Raw genomic sequence first — 27,078 nt, 5'->3', positions numbered from 1 at the left:
TCTGTCAGAGAGAGACAGCTGGAAATTCAGGCACAAAATTCCCTGGGGAGCCACCCACCTTGTGCTCTGGTAGAGGGAGAGCACAGTGGACTGGAGCTGTGGGAGCAGAAGCCAGGATTGGGGACTCAGTGGATAGAGCTCAGAAGGCAGATATCTCCAGTTTCCTGTGCTAAGTCATTCCCTCATGCATCGGAGGACATCTTTCCCACAGACTTTTGTCTTGCCTAGGGGGAAGACAGTTGACCTACCAGTAGTCAGCAAACTCATTAGTCAACAGAGCCAAATATCAACAGTACAATGATTGAAATTTCTTTTGAGAGCCAAATTTTTTAAACTTAAACTTCTTCTAATGCCAATTCTTCAAAATAGAATCGCCCAGGCTGTGGTATTTTGTGGAAGAGCCACACTCAAAGAGCCGCATGTGGCTCGAGAACAGCAGTTTGCCGACCACAGACTCACCCTGTTGGGAAGCACTTTACCCTGAGGCTACTTAAGATATTAAAAGTAACAATTAGCCTCCAGGCAGAAGCAAACTGCTCCACTCTATTGAAAAAAATCTTTTGCCAGGCCTGAGGACGATTGCCTGGGGCCATTCAAGTGGGAATCCTATCAGTTTGTAGGCAGTCTCTGGAGGCTTTGAGTCTTTGCCTGCTATGTTTAGTCAGAAACAGCATTTGACACTGTCCTGCACTAGAGATGGAGAGGCCCAGGGGATCTACCTAATACATAGTCACAAACCCAAACAGACAGCCAAAATGAGGAGACAAAGAAATAACCCCCAAGATTCTTCTCTGGTTTAATCAAAACATTGAGTACTGACTAATGTAATTATATCTTTAATTTAATTAAAACGGTAATTAAAACATATTTGATCAAATTTATAACTTAATCAAAACTTTTATTACAGGTTTAATAAATTCTTCACCAACTTTATCAAAGTCACAAATCTATTCTCATACGCTTCAAAGAACCGAAAGAAAAAAAAAAGCACAAAATACATGAACTATTGCAATGATTACAGAATCCAATCCAGCTCGGAGAATTAAAAGCATTGCCCTGAGGTCAGGGGCAGGCCCCGAGCCTGCGTCTCATTGGTCGCTCCGCTGGGCGGGGCGGGGCGGGAGGCTCCGCCCCGGCGTATGTATTCTGATCCAGACCGGAAGTACGCACCAGTGAAGGAAAGCTTTGGGATCTGTAGTCCGGAAGTACGCACCAGTGAAGGAGAGCTTTGGGATCTGTAGTCCAATTGGCCCTGCTGCCAGGAGTGCTTCCGGGACAGGGGGCCGGGCTGCCGGAAGTGGCCGGAGGCCGTCTGTTGCTCGTTGTTTAAGCGGCTGACGGGAAGGAGAAAGCGGAGCTCCGGCGGCGCCGCGGCGCGGCGGTGGGGACGATCAGACCCCGCACCACTGTCGACCTCCGGACGCGGCGGACCCCAAAAGCACCGGCTGCGGAGCGGCGGGGCAGGGCGCCCGCTCCCCTCTCGGTCTCATCATGTCGCGGGGCTCCATCGAGATTCCCCTCCGGGACACTGACGAGGTGAGTGTCCAGCATGGGGGGAGGAGGGTTGGGGCGGTGAACTCGCACGTTCCCTCGTCCCGCTCTCCCGGAGCCCAGGTCGGACACCCCTGCCGGCCGAAGCTCTGCGCGCCTCGGTGCCCAGTCCCCCTGAGCCTCCCAGGCTGGGGACAGTGCGATCCTGCAGCCTAGGGCCCCCCGAGAAGGAATTCTTGAAAGTTCCTCTCCAGCCGGTTGGGTTGACAATACTCTGCTATTTTCCTAATTCACGATCGCAGGGGGGTGAGGGTGCTCAGTAAACTGGAAGACAGATCACAGAGGTGGGTGATGTCTCGGTGGTCTCTGCGGCTCAAACCAAGTGTCTTTCCCTGGGAATAGGTAGGACGTGGTCCTCTCTCCCTTAGAAACTCGAGTCTGTCCCGGTGCACGACATAGGAACCCCAAAATATAGCCGTTGCTATTTTCTGATAGAATTCACCCCCTTCCCTTCCCGACGCCTCATCCACGGGGGCCTGGGTAGAGCTTTCAGCATTGATGTTCTCTTATTTTGTTCGTTTGGTTGGTTGAGATATAACCCGCTTACTATAAAGCCCAGTGTTTTTTGTTTTTTAAAAAATATATATTTTATTGAGTTTTTACAGAGAGGAAGGGAGAGGGATAGAGAGTTAGAAACATCGATGAGAGAGAAACATCAATCAGCTTCCTCCTGCACGCCACTCACTGGGGATGTGCTCGCAACCAAGGTACATGCCCTTGACGGGAATCGAACCCGGGACCCTTCAGTCTGCAGGCCGATGCTCTGTTCTCTGAGCCAAACCGGTCAGGCAAACCCAGTGTTTTTTTAGTAATATTCACAAAGCTGTGTAACCATCACCACTTTCTAATTCCTGAATATTTTCCTACTGCTGTGGTTGTACCCACATTCAGGTGTGTCTGTGGCACAGGTGATTATTGTGTACAGTGGCAGTCACCTTGGCATTGCATTACCTCTAGGATGTTTATCTACACTCTGCCTGCAATTATATGTTAAGCAGGATTTTGTTTTGTAGTTTTTGAGTAAGTATTTTATATAAAAGCTTTTGTAGTATTTTATAGTTGTAGTGATTTGTGATTTGAAGACAACTAATAGGACTTGTTTGCTTCTCTATGCATTTTCTGTTGATATGACTTATAACCAACCTACTTGTATGCTCTTTAAACATTTCCTAATATATACTAATACACTTGCTCAGCCCTTCTGAAAATGAGCAGAAACTCTACATATATCCATATTGATGTATATTCAAGAAAAGCAGCAAAGAAATGTGAATTTAAAAAGAAGAAAGGTTTAAAACCTGCATTTTGTGTTTTAGGTCATTGAACTTGACTTCGATCAGTTACCGGAGGGGGATGAAGTTATCAGTATTCTGAAGCAGGAACACACACAACTGCACATATGGATTGCTTTGGCGGTCAGTATTAATGAAACAAGTATTTTTTTATATGTTGACTGGGAAAACTGTTTTCAGATACAGTAATAGCCAGCTTGGGTGCATAAAGAACTTGTACCATGTGTATTGTAGTTAATTGTATTACCACTTATGAAACAAAAAAAGTATATATTGGTAAAGGCAAAATTCATTTAAGTTAAATAGTACTCTATATTAAGTATTTGATTATTCAGTGCTTAAAGACAAGATGTCAGGATGTAAACATTGCTAGTTAACATTATTTCCCATAAAATAAAACATTGCCCATAAAAATACTCTAGAAAGTGATTCGTTTCCAGACTAACTCACAGAAGTCCTTATGAATGAAGCTTATTGTGGGCTTAAGGTTTTTATCCTGTTTGGTCATCAATACTACTGGAAATTCTCGGGAAAATCACCTCAGAGATCCTAAAATTCTACCACCCTCCACCTCACCAGCACCAGCTGTATAATGATGTTTTCTTTTTTGTGGGAACATTATAGTAGTAAGTGATTATCATAATAAACACTATAAGCATTACTAGAGAACTCCCTCAGCCCAGCCTGTACCCTCTCCAATCTGGGACCCCTTGAGGGATGTCTGACTGCATGTTGGGGTGGTCTGGGCAGACATCCCTCTCACAATCCAGGACTGCTGGCTCCCAACCACCCACCTGCCTACCTAACCACCCACCTGCTTCTGACTGCCAGCCTGATCATCCCCTAACCACTCCCCTGCAAGCCTGATTGATGCCTAACTGCTCCCCTGCCAGCCCATTTGCCCCCAGCTTCCCTCCTCTGCCAGCCTGGTCACCCTTAACTGCCTTCCCATGCAGGCTTGATAGCACCCAATTGCACTCCCCTGCTGGCCATCTTGTGGTGGCCATCTTGTGTCCACATGGGGGCAGGATCTTTGACCATATGGGGTCTTGTGTGTTGGAGTAATGGTCAATTTGCATATTACTCTTTTATTAGATAGGATAGAGGCCTGGTACATGGGTGGGGGCCAGCTGGTTTTCCCCGAAGGACGTCCTGGATCAGGGTAGGGGTTCCCTTGGGCCGTGGGGAGGCCTGGGTGAGGCACTGTGGTGGTTTGCAGGCCAGCCACGCCCCCTAGCAACCCAAGAGGAGGCCCTGGTATCTGTAATTTATTTATCTTCTATAATTGAAACTTCATAGCCTGGAGCGAAGGCCTGGGCCAGCCAGGGCTGCAGAAGCTTGGCTTCCTCCATTGCTGGGGCCAATCTTGGGCTCCTGCTCTCTCCAGCTCCTTGGCTGCAGCCATTTCTGTTGTGATTTTTATATATATATATATTTTTTTTTTTTAATTGATTTTACACAGAGAGGAATTGAGAGGGACAGAGAGTTAGAAAGGTCGATGAGAGAGAAACATCGACCAGCTGCCTCCTGCCCACCCCCGACTGGGGATGTGCCCGCAACCAATGTACATGCCCTTGACCGGAATCGAACCCGGGACCCTTCAGTCCGCAGGCCGACGCTCTATCCACTGAGCCAAACCGGTTTCGGCCATTTCTGTTGTGATTTATGTAACTTCTTTAATTGAAACTTTGTAGCCTTAAGCAGAGGCCTCGGCTGGCCAGGGTATGCAGAAAGCTTGGCTTCCTACATTGCCGGGGAAATCCAAGCCTCCCTCCTGCTCTGCAGCCATCTAGCCACGTATTTGCAAATTTGTTCCTGATTGGCTGGTGGGTGTGGTGAAGTGGTGGTTAATTTGCATATTACTCTTTTATTAGATAGGACTCCTAAGCACGTGTGCCACAGGCCACTTTTATGGAAAGATACATAGGCTCCTAATATTGTTGTTTTCATGGGTCAGAGGAGCAGGTCTGGAATTGGGCCTGTGCTCAGTGCTCAGCCTACCCTGTTTCCCCGAAAATAAGACAGTGTCTTATATTAATTTTTGCTCCCAAAGATGCACTAGATCTTATTTTCAGGGGATGTCTTATTGTTCCATGCGCTAGGTCTTATTTTCGGAGGATGTCTTATTTTCGGGGAAACACGGTAACTCTTAGAATGTACTAAGAAATGCTTTCAGTGGCAAGCAGTGCTTGAACTGCTAAGCTTTCTCCTCTATGCAGAACAAGCCATTAATGCTTGCCACACATTTTTTAAAACCATAAAGTAATTTAGATTTTTTTTTTTTTTTTTTTTTTAGTGCAAATGTTTTCTTTAACTGCACTTATACAAAAATTGGAGTAGTGAAGAATTAGCATGGCACAAGTGGTAAAATAAATTGGTGAAACATTGTGGGCTGTTGCTTGTTACATTGAGAAGAGTGTAGGCTTTGGGATTATAGAGTCCTTTGTTCAAATTGCAACATGGCTGCTAACTAGCTGTGTGATCCTGGACCAGCAATCTACCCCTGAGTCTGTTTCCTCATCTAAAATATGAGGATGTTAGTATTCACTTTAAGGGTGGTGTACAGATTAAATATACTGTATATGAAGCTCCTGGCATAGTATGTGGCCCATATTAGGTAGTTATTGAATGATTGATATTTCTTTTATTATTAATTAATAAACATGCCTAGAGAAGTTTATTCAACAAGCCCCAAGTCATAGATAATTTTTGATAGATCTAGAGCCAGAACCCAAGTTTTCTGTTTGGAGTTCTTTATATTTCTCATTATTGCTTTCTCTCTTGGACTCTGATTTAGTTTGAAATCAATTATTGCTAGGTAAGAAGTAAATTGGAAACATTTGTAGTAAATTATAATATTAATAGCTTTATAGATATAAGTCACCTATAATAAACTGCATATATTTCTTGGGTACCATTTGAGAAGGTTTATCATATATATACACTTGTGATATCATCACCACAATGGAGATAATGAATATGTCCATCCCCCCACCCCCTAAAACTTTCCTCCTAACTTTCCCCTGCCCCCTACAGTGCCCAAGTAGCACCTGGTCTGCTTTTTGTTGCTAAAAAGTTTGCATTTTCTAGAGTCATATAAATGGAATCATATAATACGTATTCCTTTTTGTCTGGTTTCTTCCACTCAAAATAATTATTTTTAGATTGATTTATGTTATAATATGTATCAAAAATTCTTCCTTTTTACTGCCATTGTTACATATGAACCACAGTTTCTTTCTCCATTCACCTGTTGATCAACAACTGGGTTTTCAGTTTTTTATTATTACAAATAAAACTGTTAGAAAGATTTGTGTACAACTTTTTGTATGGACATATGCGTTAGTAATTCTGATTTGATTCTTTACCTCATAGTTGGAATACTACAAACAAGGAAAAACAGAAGAGTTTGTAAAGTTGTTGGAAGCAGCACGAATAGATGGCAATTTGGACTATAGAGACCATGAAAAAGACCAGATGACTTGCTTGGATACATTGGCGGCCTACTATGTACAACAGGCTCGGAAGGAAAAGAATAAGGACAACAAGAAAGATCTTATTACACAGGCAACCCTGTTATATACAATGGCCGATAAAATTATTATGTATGATCAGGTAAAATAAGTCATATTTTCTTAAAATATCATGGTTAATATAAATAGTCAAAACAAAGAGGGGTTCCTTGATTTTTGTTTTTATTTTATTTGTATTTTCTTCCCCTTATTAAAATTAGAATTTCTTTGGTCCTTGTACTATTGAAGTAATTTAGCATATAAAACTTATCCACATGTTTAGTCAGTAATTCCAACATCTCCAGCTGGATTTCAAGCATATTTTTTTTTAATATATATTTTATTGATTTTGTACAGAGAGGAAGGAAGAGAGATAGAGAGTTAGAAACATCGATGAGAGTCATCGATCACCTGCCTCTTGCACACTCCCTACTGGGGATATGCCCACAACCAAGATACATGCCCTTGATCGGAATCGAACCCGGGACCCTTCAGTCCCCAAGCCGACGCTCTATCCATTGAGCCAAACCGGTCTCGGCTCAAGCATTTTTTTTAAGTTTTAACTTTTCTTTATGTCATTGTTCCTAGCACCGGAGACTTGTTGCATTTCAGAATAATTCCTCAGTTTGTTATTAAGAATTGCTCGTTACTAGTTTATTTATTTATTTATTTATTTATTTTTAATATATTTTTTTATTGATTTTGTACAGAGGGGAAGGGAGAGAGATAGAGAGTTAGGAACATCAATGAGAGAGAGTCATCGACCAGCTGCCTCTTGCACACACCCTACTGGGGATATGCCCGCAACCAAGGTACATGCCCTTGACCGGAATCGAACCCGGGACCCTTCAGTCCCCAAGCCGACGCTCTATCCACTGAGCCACACCGGTCTCGGCTGCTCGTTACTAGTTTAAACACCTTACAGTTGATAGAGGAATTTGGGTGATGCTGCACCTCCTTTCTACATGGTTTTTGTTTTATTGTTATACATTCATGTTAAATTGTGGTTAATCCTGGTAAAGAGAAGTCAAACATGATGCATTGCTTTTTCAGAACCATTTATTGGGAAGAGCTTGTTTCTGCCTACTTGAAGGTGACAAAATGGATCAGGCTGATGCACAGTTTCATTTTGTACTCAACCAGTCTCCAAATAATATCCCAGCCCTTCTTGGTAAGTCATTTTCGGCAAACATCTTACAAATCCATCTTTTTCAGCATATGCCTGAAATGTATCTGTTCATAATAGCTCCTTAGTAATGGGCTGGACACCAAATATTAAAAATAGAACTATCTGTCAATAAACAATCTTTATTTGGACAACTTTAAGCTATTTTAATTATTGTTAACATTCAGTATAAAGACAGGACTGTTTTACTTATATGCATAAATTAATATACCCTTATGGAAAAAAATTTTGATATGAAATCACTTTCACTATTTTCAAGTATTTCTTATTGAGGTGTATTTGATTTAGGTGAGTGTAGAGCATGTGAGACTTGTGTTCTTCAATTAGTGCATGTTTATTTTTTAAAATCTTTACAGGTAAAGCTTGCATTTCATTCAACAAGAAGGATTACAGGGGAGCTCTTGCTTACTATAAGAAAGCATTGCGTACTAACCCAGGATGTCCAGGTAAGAGGAAAACCTTATTTTAAGTCTAAGCTGTGTTTGATCCAACTTAAAATATTAAGGATTTGGCAGTTGTTTATAGAGTTCGTTTTGAAAAGATTCTGTAGGTTTATTGAAATGACAAAATTGAGACTTTTGCAAACACTATGTTTGATTCAAAAACTGAGTAGTAGATATTATAATCTTTTTGCCCTATACTACTTTGATTTCCAAAGTCCTATTATTTTAGATCTAAAGTTTTGCTGTTAAGGGAAGAATAGGAATGGGTTGATAAAGGAAAAGGGAAATGGAATCAAGAAGATTTTTTAAGATAGGAGAATATGTGTAGATAAGAATGATTTAGTAGAAAAGGAAAATTGGATGATATAGGAAAAATACCCTTACATAGATGTGAAGACTAGGATCTTGTGGCCAGTGGGGAGGTTCTTTAGTTAGGAGCATGGTTGTGTTTTGGCATGGCCTTAAAATCAAGCAGTGTGTATAAGCATAGCTATGAGCAGAGATAATATGTGCATGTAGTCAGTCACAAAAGGTCTTAATGAAGCTTTTTGTTATCTTTTAAAATTACTCTTCAAAAATTAGATATTGTAGAGATAGTGCAGCCAGAAGTGTTAGAAGACAAGAAAAACAGCAGTGTTTTAGGTGTTCTGTTCTATGGTAAGAAAGGTATCTATGGTGAAGGGGTCAGGGTTGGGGGGACAGGGAGAGAGTAGTATGATCTAACCTACAGTGAATAAAGTTTGTAATATACCACAAAATTTAACAGTGTGGTTATACTGAGGTTAATTTTGGGCTTTTTTGCAACTCATAAATAGAGAATGTTTAAGCATTTTTTAAATTTAAACCCTAAAATGCTCTAGCTTGACAGATTGAATGACTATTTTTTTTTTTTAGCGGAAGTTCGTTTAGGAATGGGCCATTGCTTTGTGAAACTTAACAAACTGGAGAAAGCTCGTCTTGCATTCAGCAGAGCGCTGGAACTTAATTCCAAATGTGTGGGGGCATTGGTCGGACTGGCTGTTCTAGAGCTCAACAATAAAGAGGTATGTGAGTGAAAAAATCCTGGCCGATAGTCAGGCCCACAGACCCTTTATCTAAAACTCCTGAGGCCAGAGTGTTTCAGAAATCAAGATTTCAGATTATAGAAATGTAACATGGTGCCTGCACTGCAATAATAAAGAAACCTGGTTATTAAGACTCAAGCCCAAATGTGAATTTATATTTCTATGGCAAAAGGAGTGGCCTTTCACACCAATAGGATAGCCTCACACTTCAGGTAAAGTCTGCCACCATATGAGCTTGCTCCAAGATAATAAAAAACTTTTTTTAGAGGTTTTTGGATTTCAGATTCTCAGTTATGAGATTATAGACTGTATATCAGTTTGGAGTGCTTTCAACAGCATGTAACAAACAAGACGCACACACAAGTGACTTAAACATAGACTTTTCATTGTGTACTAAACCAGCTAGACTGGGATTTGGTACCTCATTATCATCAAACCCAGGTTTTATATCTTTCTGTCCTCCCTAACTATGTGGCCATTCCTCCTCATCTGTCACCTCATAGTTGTAAGATAGCTGCTACATCTCCAGGCATCTCATTATTATATCATCTGGATAAGAAGGGAGGAAAGGGAAAGGATTTGTTCTATCCTGCTTTCTGGCTGGAACCACCATCTTCCAATAATTCACCAAAATGGAAAGAGGAGAGCACCCGCTATATATTCTCTAGGCCTTTTAGAAAACATGGAGTTGTTCCTTTAGCCACATACATGCAAATCCACAAGAAAGGTGATATAGACATTGAGGGAACGGGCACTCTTCAAAAAGGAACGCCCCACCGGAGATAAGAGATCAACCGAAGGACTTGTATACATGCATATAAGTACAACTAATGGACACAAAACTCTGGGGAGGGAGGGTATGTGGGGGGGGGCAATGTTAAAATATGTACACAGATAATAATTTAATAAATAAAAAAAATTAAAAAAAAAAACATGAAAAAAAAAAAAAAAAGGAACGCCCCACAAATGTTGCCATGGTAAAACTGGGAGAGTCTACAATGTCACCAGCATGCAGCGGGCATTGCTGTGAACAAGCAAGTTAAGGGCAAGATTCTTGCCAAGAGAACGCATGTACATATTGAGTATATTAAGCATTCTAACAGCTGAGATAATTTCAAGAACTGTGAAGGAAAGTGATCAGAAAAAGAAGCCAAAGAGAAAGGTACATGGGTTCAATTCAAGTGTCAGCCTGCTCCACCCAGAGAAACACATGTTGTGAGAACCAATGGAAAGGAGTCTAAGCTGCCTGAACCCTTTCCTATGAATTCCTAGCATGACAAATGTCAAAAAGTAAAAGACCTCTGCACTGGTTTCGTAAAGTCCTATCCTGTATGGAGAAGGAAGCTCCCAGATGCTTCCCTGTGAAGTTGCCTAGGCAGGGTTTTCAGTGGAGGTGCTTCTGCAATTAATTAAAAGAAAACTAAATTTTTACAATTTAATTCACTTTTATCCCTGAAGGTCACCTAAAACAAGAGTTATATTTTGGCATCTGAACTTAGATTTATGGAAGCTCATTTCTTCAGACTACCAAGAAAACTGGAAAGTGCTAATTGGGTAATGTTTTCACTCAGCCCTGTCATCATTGTTTTTCTTTCAGGCTGATTCCATCAAAAATGGTGTCCAGCTTCTTTCCAGAGCTTATACCATTGATCCTAGCAACCCTATGGTATTAAACCACTTGGCAAATCACTTTTTCTTCAAAAAGGTAAGAGGAGTAATTTCTTAAAGTTCTTTGCTTTTAAAAAATAATTTTTTTTAACTCATAGACACAGACAACAGTATGGTGGTTTCCAGAGAGAACGGCTGGGAGGGGATAATAAAGGGTAAACGGAATCAAATGTATGGTGACGGAAGGAGATTTGACATCAGGTGATAAACACAATGGAATATACAAATGATGTACTACAGAATTATACTCTTGGAACCTATATGATTTCGGTAATCGAAGCAAAAGTCAGGTCTGTCGTGAAGGTCATGACCCAGGCATTCATATGAGCTGAATTCGGTTTGGCAGTTCTATTTCCCTGGAGTAAAAAAACACCTGAATTCAGCCCAGCTGGTGTGGCTCAGTGGTTGCTCATCAACCCATGAACCAGGAGATCGCTATTTCGCCCAGTCCTGGGCTCAATCCCCAATGTGGGGCGTGCAGGAGTCAGCTGATCAATGATACTCTCTCATCATTGATGTTTCTATTTCTCTCTTCCTCTCCCTTCCTCTCTGAAATCAATAAAAATTTATTTTAAACAAACATACCTGAATTCAGAGTCTAGTTTTTCTACTTTAGACAATACGCTTTATCTCTTTAAGCCTCCACTTACCCATCAGTAAAATGGTAATAATGACACTTTTGGCAGGATTTTGATTAAACTTGGAACTAATGCAAGTATCCCTAGCATAGTGTTTGGCACATAGTAGTTCTCAATAAACTGTGACTACTGCTGTCATATTAATAAGGGACTTAACCTCTCTTAGGTTTTTCTCATCACAAAAATAGGGCTGTTTACTGCAAAGGATTATTGTCGGGATTAAGAAAATAATACCGTAGATATAATGGGCAAATGTTAAATGCCGGGTAAATGTTAGTTCCCATTTCCCCACACTTATCAGCAAGTGAAATGAGAAAAAATGATTAGTGATCTGTATACAGTGCTGTTATTGTTAGTTCAATTAACATTTTAAAAGAAGCCTTTTAAAGTTGAGAGTGATAGAGTTTGAATTCACTCTGTTGATTTCGGATCTTCCTTGTTCAGGATTACAGTAAAGTGCAGCACTTGGCCCTCCATGCATTCCATAACACAGAAGTGGAGGCTATGCAAGCAGAAAGTTGCTACCAGCTGGCTAGATCATTCCATGTCCAGGTAAGATCATTTTCAGCCTTCTCTAAATATTAAATCCTTTTTTTTTTCTTCTAGTTTTTCATGTCTTTGAAAAACTTTGTACATATTGTTGATCTTGTTTTACTTTCATTTTTCAGGAAGATTATGACCAAGCTTTCCAGTACTACTATCAAGCCACACAGTTTGCCTCATCCTCTTTTGTGCTGCCATTTTTTGGTTTGGGACAAATGTATATTTATCGAGGTGACAAAGAAAATGCATCTCAGTGCTTTGAGAAAGTTTTGAAAGCTTATCCTAATAATTATGAAACTATGAAAATTCTTGGCTCTCTGTATGCTGCCTCAGAAGATCAAGAAAAACGAGACATTGCCAAGGTACATTTTTTTAAAAATCTTAGTTATTTTCAGTTATCTATTTCTCCGTAGACTCATTCCTTATTTCTTGTCATTGTTAGCTGAGCTCGCTCCAGTTGAAAGAACAGTTGTAGAGTAGCCACCACTTCCTACTTGGACGGCTTGTGGTTGGAATGCTTTAGCTTACACTCTTTTTTTTTTTTTTAATATATATATTTTATTGATTTTGTACAGAGAGGAAGGGAGAGAGATAGAGAGTTAGAAACTTCGATGAGATAGAGTCATCGACCAGCTGCCTCCTGCACACCCCCCACAGGGGATGCGCCCGCAACCAAGGTACATGCCCTTGACCGGAATCGAACCCGGGACCTTTCAGTCCCCAAGCCGACGCTCTATCCATTGAGCCAAACCGGTTTCGGCTAGCTTACACTCTTTTTCCCCAGGGCCATTTGAAGAAGGTCACAGAGCAGTACCCTGATGATGTTGAAGCTTGGATTGAATTGGCACAAATATTAGAACAGACTGATATCCAGGTATTTTCGAAATGCTCTTCATCTCCTACCTAATGTGCTTTTTGTAAGCCTGGTGGAGCGTATGTCTCAGTCACTTTCATTTACATCTTATTCTGCTCACCTTGAAAATACAGGGTGCCCTCTCAGCCTATGGAACAGCAACACGGATCCTTCAGGAAAAAGTACAGGCCGATGTCCCCCCAGAGATTCTAAATAATGTGGGAGCCCTCCATTTTAGACTTGGAAATCTAGGGGAGGCAAAGGTAAGAAAATAGATATTCTCTTCTTCTATACGGTCACATTGAATGCATACTCTTTCAGCGGTATCCACTAAGTCTTTTAACAAAGAAAGTTTCTTTTTTTTATAGAAATATTTTTTGGCATCACTGGATCGTGCAAAGGCTGAAGCTGAACATGACGAACATTATTATAATGCCATTTCTGTCACAACGTCCTACAATTTAGCCAGGCTGTATGAGGCGATGTGTGAATTCCATGAAGCAGAAAAACTGTATAAGAATATCCTACGGGAACATCCTAACTATGTTGATTGTAAGAATTTGAAACTCATTTTAATGTATTAAAATTCCCACAATGTCAACAGAAATTTAGCCTAAAAATAAAAAATCTTTCTTAAAACCAATAATAAGGAATTTTTGAAGGTTACAATGTCCCCTTTTCTTCAAGGCAGATTCATGGCCTTAAAAAAAATGCAGCTTCCCTGAAATTTATGCTATTGTAGAAACTGACACAACTAAAAATTAATTGGACCTATTTCAAGGATGAGGCTATCTTACTGTACTTCCTTAAAAGAACCTAAAGCTATGGTGTTTTGACTGGTCAAATCAGGAGCTATTAACTTGGCTCCTGACATGCTGTTATTGATGAGTTTAGTAGAATGCCAGACTGAATCTGAATTGATTTGATAAGCAATAGTCAGCCATGGTTGGTTTCTTGAGGAAAGTGAGGTTTTATGGAGAAAATAACTTACGTTTGTGTGGCACCTTTATTATTATTACTTAAGTGAAAAAGTCACAGTTAGAATATAGATTTTCTAAGAAGTAACCCCTAATCATCCATGCTTTCACTATTTGCTGTATGACAAGCAGCTTTGTAAGAAAAGTAACTTGACAGTAGCTTGAGAAATTGGAGGCAGAACAGCACTAAGCATTTAAAAGAATTTAGCTTGAGATGAGGTCTCGGAACAGAGTGCTAGCATTGGAAATGGAGTGGGAGAGGTAAGACTTGATAGTGGTTGAGTTGCTTTAACTTGTTAGATTATTAATTAGTTATGTTGATGCTTGATATTTTTTCACCTGTGGGTATTTTTCTGTTCATCACATGAATAAGTAAACAAAAACCAATTGTTTCAAATGCATACCTTTAAAATTATAACCTTTATAGCTAATATTTTAAGCAAAATTTTAAATGTTCATTTCCAGGCTATCTGCGCCTAGGAGCCATGGCTCGAGATAAAGGAAACTTTTATGAGGCTTCAGATTGGTTTAAGGAAGCGCTTCAGATTAACCAGGTTGGTAATACTAACACTTAGGTTTGAAAAGTAATTATTTCATCTTTTCCCCCTAGTAAACCAGTTTTTCTTTTTAATGGCTATCATATTTCTAGTATCTTCGCATCTTCCTGTTTTGTTTTTTTTATTTGTTAAAGATATTAAAGAGTATAGAATTTATCTTAACTTTTTTATATGGCCCGCAGTAAGAAATAGGCTTCATGCCCTAGCTCATTTGGCTTAGTGGATGGAGTGTTGGCCTGCAGACTGAAGGGTCCCAAGTTCGATTCCAGTCAAGGGCTCATGCCTGGGTTGCGCCAGGCTTGATCCCCAGTAGGGGGCATGCAGGAGGCAGCTGATTGATGATTCTCTGTCATCATTGATGTTTCTATCTCTCCCTCTCCCTTTCTCTCTGAAATCAATAAAAATATATTTAAAAAAGAAAAGAAAAGAAAAAGAAATAGGCTTCACATCTTAGCTTAGTACACACACGTATACAAACAGCTGAAATGAAATTTGCTAGTCATTGTGTGCTCTTGCCATGAGGGTGACACATATCTTTACTGTATTATATTATTTTATTCTACTGCGTTTCTTTTGCTGATAATTACACACTAAATTGATTTAACAACTCTCAGTTTGAAAACACTGTTGAAAATGTAACTTATAAACCTCTTCAGTAATCAGCTGTGTGGAAAGATAATTGATCTCTCTGAATCCAAATTAACAGATTTCACTTATTTTTATATGTGTTTTAGGACCATCCAGATGCTTGGTCTTTGATTGGTAATCTTCATTTGGCGAAACAAGAATGGGGTCCAGGCCAGAAGAAATTTGAGAGGATATTAAAACAACCGGCTACACAGACTGACACGTACTCTATGCTGGCCCTTGGCAATGTCTGGCTCCAAACTTTGCATCAGCCCACCCGAGATAGAGAAAAAGTAAATTTCTTTTTCCTCTTTAAAACAAAACTGATACTTGTTTCCTCTTGTTTGAATTTTCGTATAACATCTGGTTGTTGTTTTTATAGGAAAAGCGCCATCAAGATCGTGCTCTGGCCATCTACAAGCAAGTACTCCGAAATGATGCAAAGAATCTGTATGCTGCTAATGGAATAGGTGAATGTGAGACTTGAATCTCCATAATTGTGAAATGAGTGCTTTTGTAGGAATGTTGTAGATCAGAATTTTCTTCTAAGTGTAATGAAGTTAGTTGTTTTAAAATGGACTTTTACTTGTTTTTCCCACCACAAATAGAAAATTCTGAACTGTGAACCTTTTTCTAACTTTAGGAGCTGTTTTGGCCCACAAAGGGTATTTCCGTGAAGCTCGTGATGTATTTGCCCAAGTAAGAGAAGCAACAGCAGATATCAGTGATGTGTGGCTAAACCTAGCACACATCTATGTGGAACAGAAACAATATATCAGTGCTGTCCAGATGGTAATGTCTTATCTTTCAAGATATTTTTATTTTGTGTTCATTGTTGAGCAGATGTTTTCTGAACCATTCTGGCCCTTCAGGGAGTTGCATGCTCTCTTGTGATACTGTGTCATTTCATCCTATATAATATAAGAGTAATATGCAAATCAACCGAATAGGGGAACAACCGGTCACTATGATGCACACTGACCAATAAGTCACTAATGGCTTAGGCCCACAAGAAGCAGTCAGACATCTTTAGATCTGCTGCAGAGGTGGGAGAGGCTCCCGCCATCACTGCTGCGCTCGCCAGCCCTCAGCATGGTTTTTGGCTGATCACCCCTAACCCTCTGCCTGCCTGCCTGATCACCCCCTAACCATTCCCATGCCAGCCTGATTGATGTCTAACTACTCCCCTGTCAGCCTGGTCACACCTAACTGCCCTCCCCTGCAGGGTTGATCGCCTTCAATTGCCCTTCCTTGCAGGCCTGGTCCCTCTCAACTGCCTTCCCTTGCTGACCATCTTGTGTCCACATAGGGGCAGGATCTTTAACCGCATGGGGACAGCCATATTATGTGTTGGTGTGATGGTCAATCTGCATATTGCTCTTTTATTAGATAGGATACAGGCCTAGTGCACAGGTGGGAGCCAGCTGGTTTGCCCTGAAGGGTGTCCTGGATCAGGGTGTAGGTTCCCTTGGGGCATGGGACGGCCTGAGAGAGAGGCCTGTGGTGGTTTGCAGGCCAGCCACACCCCCCATCAACCCAAGCAGAAGCCCTGGTATTTGGGATATATTTACTTTCTATAATTGAAACTTTATAGTTTGGAATGGAGCCAAGGCTCCTTTTCGCTTAGTGGTGGCAGCCGTTTCTGTTTGGATTTGTTTACCTTCTATAATTGAAACTTTGTAGCCTTGAGTGGAGGCTTAGGCCAGCAAGGGCAGGGGTAAAGCTTGGCTTCCTTCATTACTGGAAAACGCCTCCCTCCTGCTCTCTTACTATAGCCATCTTGGTTGGGTTTATTTGCATACTCACTCTGATTGGCTGGTGGGCTTGGCTTGTAGTGTGGAGTGGTGGTTAATTTGCATATTACTCTTTTATTAGGTAGGTTAAAGTGAAGGCCCGTCTTTGGTGCCCAGAGTTATGAGCCTTGGATCCACCAGTTGCTTCATATTTGTTGAGTACTTAAACTTGAAGTAAAAGAGTCATACTATAGTCCAAAAGTGGAAAGGCTCTTGGGCTCCAAGGGAAATACTAGGATAACAGAAAGCACGCTTCTTACTAAAGGTAGACAGCAAGAGCAGCCAGGCTCTGGAAAGTGGTTAACCTTTTTCTAAGGAGGATGGGCATTATTACTGTATTCAGAATATCAGAACGGCACTAGTGACAAGGACTTACAGAAGACAGATTGCATAGGATAGTCTCAGAAGTTGTGTTTTTGGAGAGGTGTCTTCCTGATCTGCAGAATGATAACATTGCCTTTTTTTATTTATATATTTTTAGTATATTTTATTGATTTTTTACAGAGAGGAAGGGAGAGAGATAGAGAGCTAGAAATGTCGATGAGAGAGAAACATCGACCAGCTGCCTCCTGCACACCCCCCACAGGGGATGTGCCCGCAACCAAGGTACATGCCCTTGACCGGAATCGAACCTGGGACCTTTCAGTCCGCAGATCGACGCTCTACCACTGAGCCAAACCGGCTTCAGCAGATAACATCGCCTTTTAAAATGCCAATTGATTACTTAGAGATAATCGGGAAAACTGTCTAAGCGTATCTCATGAAAAAGAACTTACCTATGACAAGATATATTTCATGATCAAACAGTGGCATGCTCATGGCAAAAGTAATACCAGTATTGTTTTATTATTGATTTTCCAAAATGTTAACAGCCAAAAATATGAACCTTCTCATGCCCATTGCCAGAAGGTTCCACCAATCCTAAAGACAGGTGGTAGAGAGTATAACCCGAAGGAGCGAGGTGTGTGAGCAAGGTTGTCAGTAGCTGATTCTAAACAGTATTGCTAACGATGAAAATGGCCTTCCAATCTGCTTATCCTCTCTATGTTGGTCCAAATTTCAAATGGAAAAGCTATTCCTGGCAGTTTTTCTTTTGATCAGATTGTTTATGTTATAAAAATGTATCCTTGTGAAAGTCAGAAATCATTCTCAGATTCTTTGAAATTAACTACTTAAGGGATTAAATACATTTTTATATAGCATTAAGATTGTTGAAATTTCATTACTAAATGACAGTATCACTTAATCCTGTTGAGTTTTAACTTCCTCTTTTATTGCAGTATGAGAACTGCCTCAGGAAGTTCTACAAGCACCAGAACACTGAAGTTGTGCTCTATTTGGCCCGGGCCCTCTTCAAATGTGGCAAGTTACAGGAATGCAAACAGACTTTGCTGAAGGTAAAAATAACCCCTACATTTTATTCTGTCTTATGCATGTTCACATACCTGACACCCATATTGACTACAATCTTTTTTTGTGTCATTAGAGCATGCGCAATATTTACTTTGTTTTTTACTTATAGGCTAGACATGTGGCACCCAGTGATACAGTTCTTATGTTTAATGTGGCCTTGGTCCTGCAAAGGTTAGCTACCTCTGTCCTGAAAGATGAGAAGAGTAATCTAAAGGAAGTACTTAATGCTGTGAAAGAACTGGAGCTTGCACATAGGTAAGAGTTTGTAGACACAACCTTTGAAGTGCTTTATTTCTTTAGATGCGTGTGTGTCAAAAAGTGCTGAAAATCACTTCTCTCGGGAATTTCTTAGAAAAAGAGAATCTTGAAAGGGAATCTATTCAAGTCATTCCAGCGATTTTTAAACCAAAGCAGATAGCTGCCACCAGGTGGTGCCAAACTATAGCTGGGAGCCTGCCAGATTTGGATCACAGAGCCAGCTCCCCAGAATTGGCTGGCTACCTAGCTTTGCAAGCTTTTCATTTTTAGATTTTTCATTAACCTGACAGTAATATGACCCCGCATTTTACACATTTGAAACTTTTTGATTCCACTTATGTTGGTTTCCTTATGCCAATGTGTCTTTTTATGGTATATTAATTTTCGTTGAGTCAAGATTAAGGCCTTCACTCTTAAATAATGAGTAGGTTTATTCAGCTTAAAATGTATGTAACTTGATAGTATTTATTTGTAATTCAATGTGTGATAAAATTAAAACCTGACATCTTTTCAGATTATATCTAACCTTATTTGAATTCTTTTTAAGCATTTCTTGCTTTGCTTGATAGATTGTGTTTTCGTGGCCTCAGACTCCTAACCTCCATGCTGACATTTTTAGTAAATTTAGTATTTAGTAAATATTCATTGCTTGAACAGATTTTTGGTTATTTGTTAATTTACTGATGACATTAAGTATAACTTGGCTTTTCTTAATGAACTTGGTTTTTTATTGAACAGATTGAGTGGCATATTTTTTTAATATATATTTTATTGATTTTTTACAGAGTGGAAGGGAGAGGGAGAGAGTTAGAAACATTGGTAAGAGAAAAACATCAATCAGCTGCCTCCTGCACAACTCCTATTGGGGATGTGCCTGCAACCAAGGTACATGCCCTTGACCGCAATCCAACCTGGGACCCTTGAGTCCGCAGGCCGACACTCTGTCCACTGAGCCAAACCGGTTAGGGCTTGAGTGGCATATTGATGAGAGTCTTTTAAGTGGGTTGCATATATAATTTTCCTATTGAGATGCTAGCTTTTGATGTATTAAATATATGCATATAAGTCAGTTGATGTATAAATCTTTTTTAGACTATTAAAAAATCTAAAGGGCCTATTTTATTTAAATTATTTTAAGTATTTTATTTTCTCATTTTGTTTAGATATTTCAGTTACTTGAGTAAAGTGGGAGATAAAATGAGATTCGATCTGGCTCTTGCTGCCACAGAAGCCAGGTAACTACAGTTTGTGAATGGTGACTTCAGGAAGAAGTGGTGATGGCAAGGAGGGCTGGGAGAGTGATACAGTGAGCAGGGTCCTGCTCTGTCAAGGGTCAGTCTTTCCCACTCCTCTGGGACCCCCCGCCTGGACCAAAGCTTTTTTCTGAGGGTTCTTTCAGGAAATGTGACATTTGTTTGGTGCTTACATTGAAACTACATCAGCTGTGTCATCAGAACCAAGATATGATTCCTGATTCTTTGAGTCACATGTGAGGATAATATTGAAGACCTTTTCAGTTCTGCTTTGGGCAGACATTTAAAATTTGGAAACTTAACATAGTTGACAGTATTGGTTTATGGGAAATGAAGTTAATTTTGCTAATTAACACTTCCCATAGATATCAGCTAATGGTCCTGCTTCAGACTTCTTAATTTGTGTAAGGAAAACAGATGCTTTGATTTTTGAACAAAAAGTACATTGGCTGCACTCATGTTTCTCTAAATCTGAAATGTTCTAGGCAGTGCTCTGACTTACTGAGCCAGGCCCAATACCATGTGGCCCGGGCACGCAAGCAGGACGAAGAAGAGAGGGAGTTGCGGGCCAAACAAGAGCAAGAAAAAGAACTGTTAAGGCAGAAACTTCTTAAAGAACAGGTATTTATTGTGGTTCATACTAGAATTAAAGAATTATGTGCACACACATACTTTGTATGATAAAAAGAAGTTCTTTTGATGGTAGCTATGATTTATTTCACCCTAAGAACAGTTTGATGAGGTTTTTGTTCTACCCTTTTTTCCTCCTAGGAAGAGAAACGTCTGAGAGAGAAGGAAGAGCAAAAGAAACTATTAGAACAGCGGGCCCAGTATGTTGAGAAGACCAAAAATATTCTTATGTTTACTGGAGAGACTGAAGCAGCAAAAGAAAAGAAAAGAGGCAGTGGTGGAGGACGGGTAAGATATTCCTCCCACTAACACTGCTGGCCCTGGGCCCTGCCTTGACTTCCAGAAATGAAGATAAAAATGATTGCATTCACTCACTCTGTACTTAGTCCTTAGCTAAGTACAGAGTGCTTTTATTTAAAAATGCATTCCAGTGTTAGCTGAGCACATTCTACCTTGTAGTGAACTACCTAAGTTGCTCACAATTTTTGCCACTTGAGGCATTTATCCTAATTAGAAGTCTTTAAAATATGGGTCTCACCGAGCACCTCTTCCATGTGACTTGGTACAAAATCCTCCATTTGTCACATGACTGAGAGGACATGGCCTCTTCTGTACCTTAGAATTCCAGCCACATTCCATGAGCCAGGAAAGAGCTGATTGTAGTCTTACTTGGATTTCAGCGTTCTAAGAAGGGAGAGTTCGATGAATTTGTCAATGATGACACCGATGAGGACCTGCCAGTATCCAAAAAGAAGAAGAGAAGAAAGGGCAGTGGGAGTGAGCAAGAAGGCGAAGAAGAGGAGGGTGGAGAAAGAAAGAAGAAAAAGAGGAGAAGGTATTACCACTGTGTTAAAACCTCCTAAAGGTGGAAGAAAAAAAAACACACCTAATTTTCTGAACCAATCTTAGGTATAGAATTTGCAAACACCCGGAAATCACTTGATCTTCCACGTAGTAAAGTCTCTTGATACTTCACTTCCTGTTTAATCCTTAGATCACTAAAATCCCCTGAGTATTGGAATCACCTCACATCTTCACAACTTCCCTTCTGAGAGCCACAAGTTAGAACTAATTGCCTTTCTTGTATCTTTAAAATTGTCATATTTATTGGAGGATGTATGCAGTTTAGAATGAGAAAACCCCGTGTGTCCATTCTACTTGTCCCTGTGCAATCTTAGAATGAGTCACTGTGCCTCAGTTTCCTCCCTGTAAAATGGTAATAACGATGCCCACTTCATGGTTTTGATGGATATTTTAAAAAGTGAATTCATGGGAAAGAAAGGTCTTTTAATCTGCCTAGTGCCATCCACTTTGAGGTCAGTGGTGCCCTGCCCATCTCTTACCTGGAGATGCCTTTGAGGTGTCCCATTTCTCTTCTCTGGTGCTTCCCTGTCCAGGAACCTTCAATAGGCTTTCTCACCTAGGCCTGTTCTTCCCAGCCCTTGGATGACTGTATTTGGGGAAGAATCTGATTAAGTCATTCACACAGACCCATAGAATTGAAGCTGTAATAAGATATCAGCTGGCCTAGCGTGAGTAGTTAGGAAGAAAGCACAGGAACCTGGGTCTTGTCGCACATCCTCTGTCACCGCCAAATGCCAGGTTCAGCCTCATTTTAGATCAGTAAGAGGCCCAAGAGTGACTTAACTGGCGAACGTGAATGTTTTGATGGCAAATAGACTTTATAGGCATGCATGAATCTTGACAGACTTTTTCTTGGTGTTCACTACTTAAGACCTACAAAAGGAGAAGAAGGATCTGATGATGAAGACACAGAAAATGGCCCCAAACCAAAAAAGCGCCGCCCACCAAGAGCAGAGAAGAAGAAGGCGGTGAGTTTATAACACTGTGGTTCTCCACGAAGGCTTGTCGTACACTAAAATACATTCTTTCCCTGCCGTGTCTTCAAGCACTGACTCTTGGTTTTGGAATTCATTGGTTGCTGTTTGAATGTTTCATTATAATACAAACCCAATTGAACAAAATGTCCTGATGTGAGAGCCTTGACTGATCTGTTATGTTTGATCTTTCTTTAGCCCAAGCCAGAACGTCTGCCTCCTTCAATGAAGGGAAAAATTAAATCCAAAGCCATAATATCATCTAGTGATGATTCTTCGGATGAGGATAAACTGAAGATTGCTGACGAAGGGTAGGCATATTCTTTCAATGAAAGATAACTGAGCTCTTCCAGGGACGGTCTCCATAAGCATTCAGAATGGTCCAGCGTTTGACATACCATTGTAGGCTGTCCTGCAGTACAGCCTCTAACAAAGCTAGGCCAGCCCGAATCCCTGGGAATAGAGTTGTTTACCTTTACACCAGAGTCTTCAGGAAGCAGATTCCCTGGTGCCACCACCACTCCAAGCAGAGGCACAAACACCCTTGCTCTACCTCACAGCTGGTAATAAGCAAGCTGCAGAATCCCCCGAGCCCAGCTTCCCAGCTTGAGGAGGTGTCTGGCTGGGGCACCAGTGCAGTAGCAGATCCAGGGGTAGAAAAGCTGGCTGCTCAGCACTGACAGCAGGTGGTGGCAGGACAGGAGGTGTCCCAGGCATCCAGCCTCAGGCCAGGGTTCACCTCCAGTTTTTACAGCCAAGTGAGATCCCGGGCTTTTCCTGGGCTACTATGAATTTGCTTATAAAAATAAACTACCCTTTTTCATAATTTTATATATGAAATTTAATGCTCTGTTCTAATGAAAGGTGCCTAATAAAGCCAGTAAGGACCATCCTTCTCTGTTTATATTGCTTATCACTAAAGTGTTTTATTATTTTTTCCTTTTTAATCTTTTTTTATTGTGAAATATGTCACATTTATTAAGAAGTACCCAGCCGAGACCGGTTTGGCTCAATGGATAGAGCGTCAGCTTGGGGACTGAAGGGTCCCGGGTTCGATTCCGGTCAAGGGCATGTACCTTGGTTGCCGGCATATCTCCAGTAGGGGGTGTGCAAGAGGCAGCTGATCGATGACTCTCTCTCATCGATGTTTCTAACTCTCTATCTCTCTCCCTTCTTCTCTGTACAAAATCAATAAAATATATTTAAAAAAAAAAAAAAAAAAAAAAAGAAGTACCCAAAACATCCCAAATGAACATCTGTATAAACACCTTTCAAGTCAAGAAATAGAACATTAAATGCCCTCTTTTGCTGAAAGCACATTCTCTACTTGTCAAGCTCTTGGTAGGCCAGAATCCTGGTGTCTGACAGTGTTTGTCTCTTTGCCAGACATCCTCGCAACAGCAACAGCGACTCAGAGGAGGGTGAGCCTCGGAAGGACCGAGCCTCCTCCGAGAGCGATTCAGATGAGAACCAGAACCGGTCTGGCAGTGAGGCGGGCAGTCCCCGCGGGCCCCGAAGACAGCGGTCTGATGAGGACTCAGACAGCGACCAGCCGCCCAGGAAGAGGAGGCCCTCGGGGTCCGAACAGTCGGACAATGAGTCTCTGCAGTCTGGGAGGAGCCCCTCGGCCGGATCGGAGGGGGACTCCCGGCCGGCCTCCCCGAGTGCCGAGTCAGAGCGAGATTCGGAGAGAGGATCTGATAACGAGGGTTCTGGCAGAGGTTCCGGAAACGAGTCAGAACCAGAGGGATCCAACAACGAGGCCTCGGATCGGGGCTCAGAACATGGGTCAGATGATAGCGACTAGGTTTTATTTCATAAATAAGCATCTCTGGAGGAAACTTTTTAATATATGAAGCTGTGATAAAAGTGTTTCAAATGTTTAGTCAAACAGTTGTGAAATTTTTCCTAAGGCAATATTTTTTATCTGTTTGTATATTGCTATGCCCCAGGCAACATTTCCTGTGTTAAGAGTCCAATATTTGAATCTCTTGTGCAAGTGAAGAATGTGACTATTCTTCATTGTGGTACAGTCCCACCTATCATATGTGAAAACTGCAGTAAAGATAAACCCAATGCTACACCATTCCACCAAGGTTTGACTGAAACTGGCAGTCTCATGCTCTTTGTGTTAAGCAGCATCCAGTTTTGACTTTTATTGCAATCTTTTACCAAGTGGTGCGAGAAACTTGGCATTAATGTCTTTGTTCTGTTTTTATCTTAGATTAAGAATATTTTTATTTTCTGGGGGAAGAGGTGCCTACTGTATAATTGTACCAGAGTACAAATGAAAGGAAGGTTTTCTTCAGAAGTGTAATACTGTAGTGATGTAGATAAAAATCACAAACCTATATATAATGCGTTAAGTTGAGTAAGATGTGGAAAATGCTTTTTGTTAGTAGAATACAGAGCTACCTAAGCTGCATAATAAAATTCTTTACAAACTTTTATGGGTAACTTTGTGTCTTTTTTATATGTGAAAGTTTAGCATAAGTAGACTAGACAGGTATTTGGAAGAACCTGAACTAAGTCAAATGTTTATTCAAACTTTTGTAATTCTTTGTAGATTTGTGGAGGTGTTTTTTTTTAAGTTGCAAGGAAACTAAGGTACTAGTATGAGTTTTACTTTCAGTAAGTTATTCATTAACAATCTAAGAGCAGAATTTTTATTTAGTTAGTACAGTTTGTAAAAACTATAATATACTCAACAAGTATTAGGTTTTGAGAATGGAGAGATTTTTTTTTTTAAGTCATTTCTGTCCTGAAAAATTTAATGGTGAAAGTTCATTGGCCCTGTGTTATGAAAAATGGGGTAATGTTGGACAGGTTGTGGGAGCAAAGGGAGGATGGAGTCTAGGCCAAGTTTCCTGATGGACATCTGCCAGGTGGAGAATTAAGGGCGGGCATTACAGGCTGTGGCAGGAACCGGAATAACCAAAGGAGGTGAGGCTTTCAAAGGTGAAGAGCCTGAGATTCAGAAGTTCATGCAGCTCTTCAAGGCGAGGTTCAAATCGCCTGCTTTTTCCAATGTCACATAACTGAGGTTAGTTAATCCCCGAATGACACAAGTCCATCTCAGTTAAAAAGCATTTCCCAACTGATAACTGACTACAAGCAGTACCTAAACCAAAGTTCACCAGTAGGTGTCCCTGGAGTGCTGGTTATGTAGGGATTTAACCTGGTGCTGATGGTCATTCACTGCCTGCTCCAGGTGAGCCCTCAGATTAGCAGAACAGCAGTACTCTTCCCCAGTCACACTGCCCACTTTGGCTGCGTCAGAAGCCACAGTCTCTTCAGGTGCAGCTAGCTCCCTTGGGACCTGGAGTGACAGAAATGGCAGATGTGTGGAATGCCCACGGAGGAAGGAGAAGGTCCCTCATGCGACAAAGGAACCCGCCTGACCTGGTATCTGCTGCCACTGCCCTCGGGCCAAGCCGCTTCATTGTCCTGGAGCCTGCTTGTGAGGATTAGTCTCCCTTTTTGAAGCATATATTAGTTTCAGGTGTGCAACATAATGACTTGCTATTTGTATATGCTGCATTAAGTCTAGTTGAAATCCACCACCATGCATAGTTACAAAAATGAAAAAGAGTATGGAGGCTCCTCAGAAAATTAAAAATAGAACTATTATATGAGCCAGCAATTCCACTTCCAGGGATTTATCAGATTAAAAGAAAACACTAAAAATAAAAATATATATATTAAAAAAGAAAACAGGCAGCCGAAGCCGGTTTGGCTCAGTGGTAGAGCGTCGGTCTGCGGACTGAAAGGTCCCAGGTTTGATTCCAGTCAAGGGCATGTACTTTGGTTGCGGGCACATCCCCGGTGGGGAGTGTGCAGGAGGCAGCTGGTCGATGTTTCTCTCTCATCGACGTTTCTGGCTCTCTCTCTCTCTCTCCCTTTCTCTCTGTAAAAAATCAATAAAATATATTTTTTTAAAAAGAAAACAGGCAAAAAGATACCTGTACCCCTGTGTTTATTGCAGCATCATTTACAACCTAAACCTCCGTGTTGGGGGGGGGGGGGGAAGATGCTCCAGCCTCTGCTCTCAGAGAGCAGCTCCATGGATCCCTCCACGTGCGGCCAAAGCTCCCAGACCTGCAAATCAGCCTCTTTCACAGAAAGATGGGGGGGGGGGCACGGGGGGGTGCTGGCCTGCCCAGAACCGTCTCTGATGGTACAGCTGCATGGGATGGAGGAACACAAGCCCCTCTGGCCTCCCCTGTGGTATCCCCTGGGCAGCAACCACAAAAACTGGGCCACCGGATGCAAACACCAGGGCACCGGCCACGCCTGGAAGCTCCCCGCTGAGAGATACTGGCCCTGGAGGGCAGCGGAGGGAGGGCACGGAAGTGGTGAAGGCAGAGGGGGCGTGCAAAAATGTCACCCACCAAAAAAAAAAAAGAGAGAGTAGATGGTGCCTGCTAGCCTCTGCAAGGCAGAGTAGGGAGAGGGCACCGGAGCAGAAAGACGGCTTTCGGCTTTCGCAAGGCTGAGGGAGCACAAGGATGGCACCCACCAGCTTCGGTCGGGCTAGCGTCCCACCAGGCCCTGCCCTCCTCCTCGGCTCCCACGGGCCGGCCGGTGAGCACCTGAGGGCGCGCTGTCCCGGGCTGAGTGGGTGCGGCCAGGCCTTGCTCAGTTCACCCTGGCCCGGGGCTTTGGGGCACCAGCCGGGATGGTTCTCAGCGGGGTCTCTGGGGCCTGTCTCCCGGGTGCGGATGTAGAAGCTCTGGGTGGTGAGTTCCCTCCAGGTGGTGGGCGGGATGTAGGTGAGGTCATGTCAGCCCTTCGAAGTGTTTTTTTCTCCTTTGCCTGAACTGATGGAGTATTTTACTAGCTCCTAGGGGGGTGTATTTTTTAGGAAAAACGGTCCCATGTGAGGCGGTGGTTTGGGTGCATCCTCGGCGGAGGAGGAGAGGTTGGGAGCTCCTGTGGAGCCTCCTTTCTTTCTTTTTCTTTTCTTTTTCAATATATTTTAT

General features: G+C 41.6%; 1 protein-coding gene across 2 annotated transcripts; it reads left to right on the top strand.

Annotated features, from left to right (window-relative positions):
- The first annotated feature begins 1,274 nt into the window (after nucleotides 1–1,274).
- On the top strand, nucleotides 1,275–24,544 carry CTR9 (CTR9 homolog, Paf1/RNA polymerase II complex component). Of its 2 annotated transcripts, XM_036427741.2 has the most exons (25): nucleotides 1,275–1,536; nucleotides 2,868–2,966; nucleotides 6,219–6,458; nucleotides 7,409–7,526; nucleotides 7,898–7,987; nucleotides 8,879–9,027; nucleotides 10,646–10,753; nucleotides 11,799–11,906; nucleotides 12,023–12,259; nucleotides 12,682–12,771; nucleotides 12,885–13,013; nucleotides 13,119–13,302; nucleotides 14,193–14,281; nucleotides 15,019–15,204; nucleotides 15,294–15,381; nucleotides 15,555–15,703; nucleotides 17,985–18,101; nucleotides 18,227–18,372; nucleotides 19,539–19,610; nucleotides 20,114–20,249; nucleotides 20,400–20,546; nucleotides 20,939–21,093; nucleotides 21,994–22,090; nucleotides 22,295–22,407; nucleotides 23,483–24,544. In XM_036427741.2, exons 1-25 carry the CDS (start codon nucleotides 1,492–1,494, stop codon nucleotides 23,901–23,903), a joined length of 3,513 nt encoding a protein of 1,170 aa, XP_036283634.1. In that variant the 5' UTR covers nucleotides 1,275–1,491; the 3' UTR covers nucleotides 23,904–24,544. The 2 variants fall into 2 exon arrangements, with proteins under 2 accessions (XP_036283634.1, XP_036283635.1); XM_036427742.2 differs by lacking the exons at nucleotides 1,275–1,536; nucleotides 2,868–2,966; nucleotides 6,219–6,458; nucleotides 8,879–9,027 and having other exon boundaries at nucleotides 7,410–7,526.
- The last annotated feature ends 2,534 nt before the right edge of the window (nucleotides 24,545–27,078 follow it).

This window comes from Pipistrellus kuhlii, unplaced genomic scaffold (assembly GCF_014108245.1).
Source record: "Pipistrellus kuhlii isolate mPipKuh1 unplaced genomic scaffold, mPipKuh1.p scaffold_m20_p_9, whole genome shotgun sequence".
Taxonomy (NCBI): domain Eukaryota; kingdom Metazoa; phylum Chordata; class Mammalia; order Chiroptera; family Vespertilionidae; genus Pipistrellus; species Pipistrellus kuhlii.
Note: the sequence above shows the minus strand (reverse complement) of the source record. Positions and strands in the feature narration are given on the sequence as shown.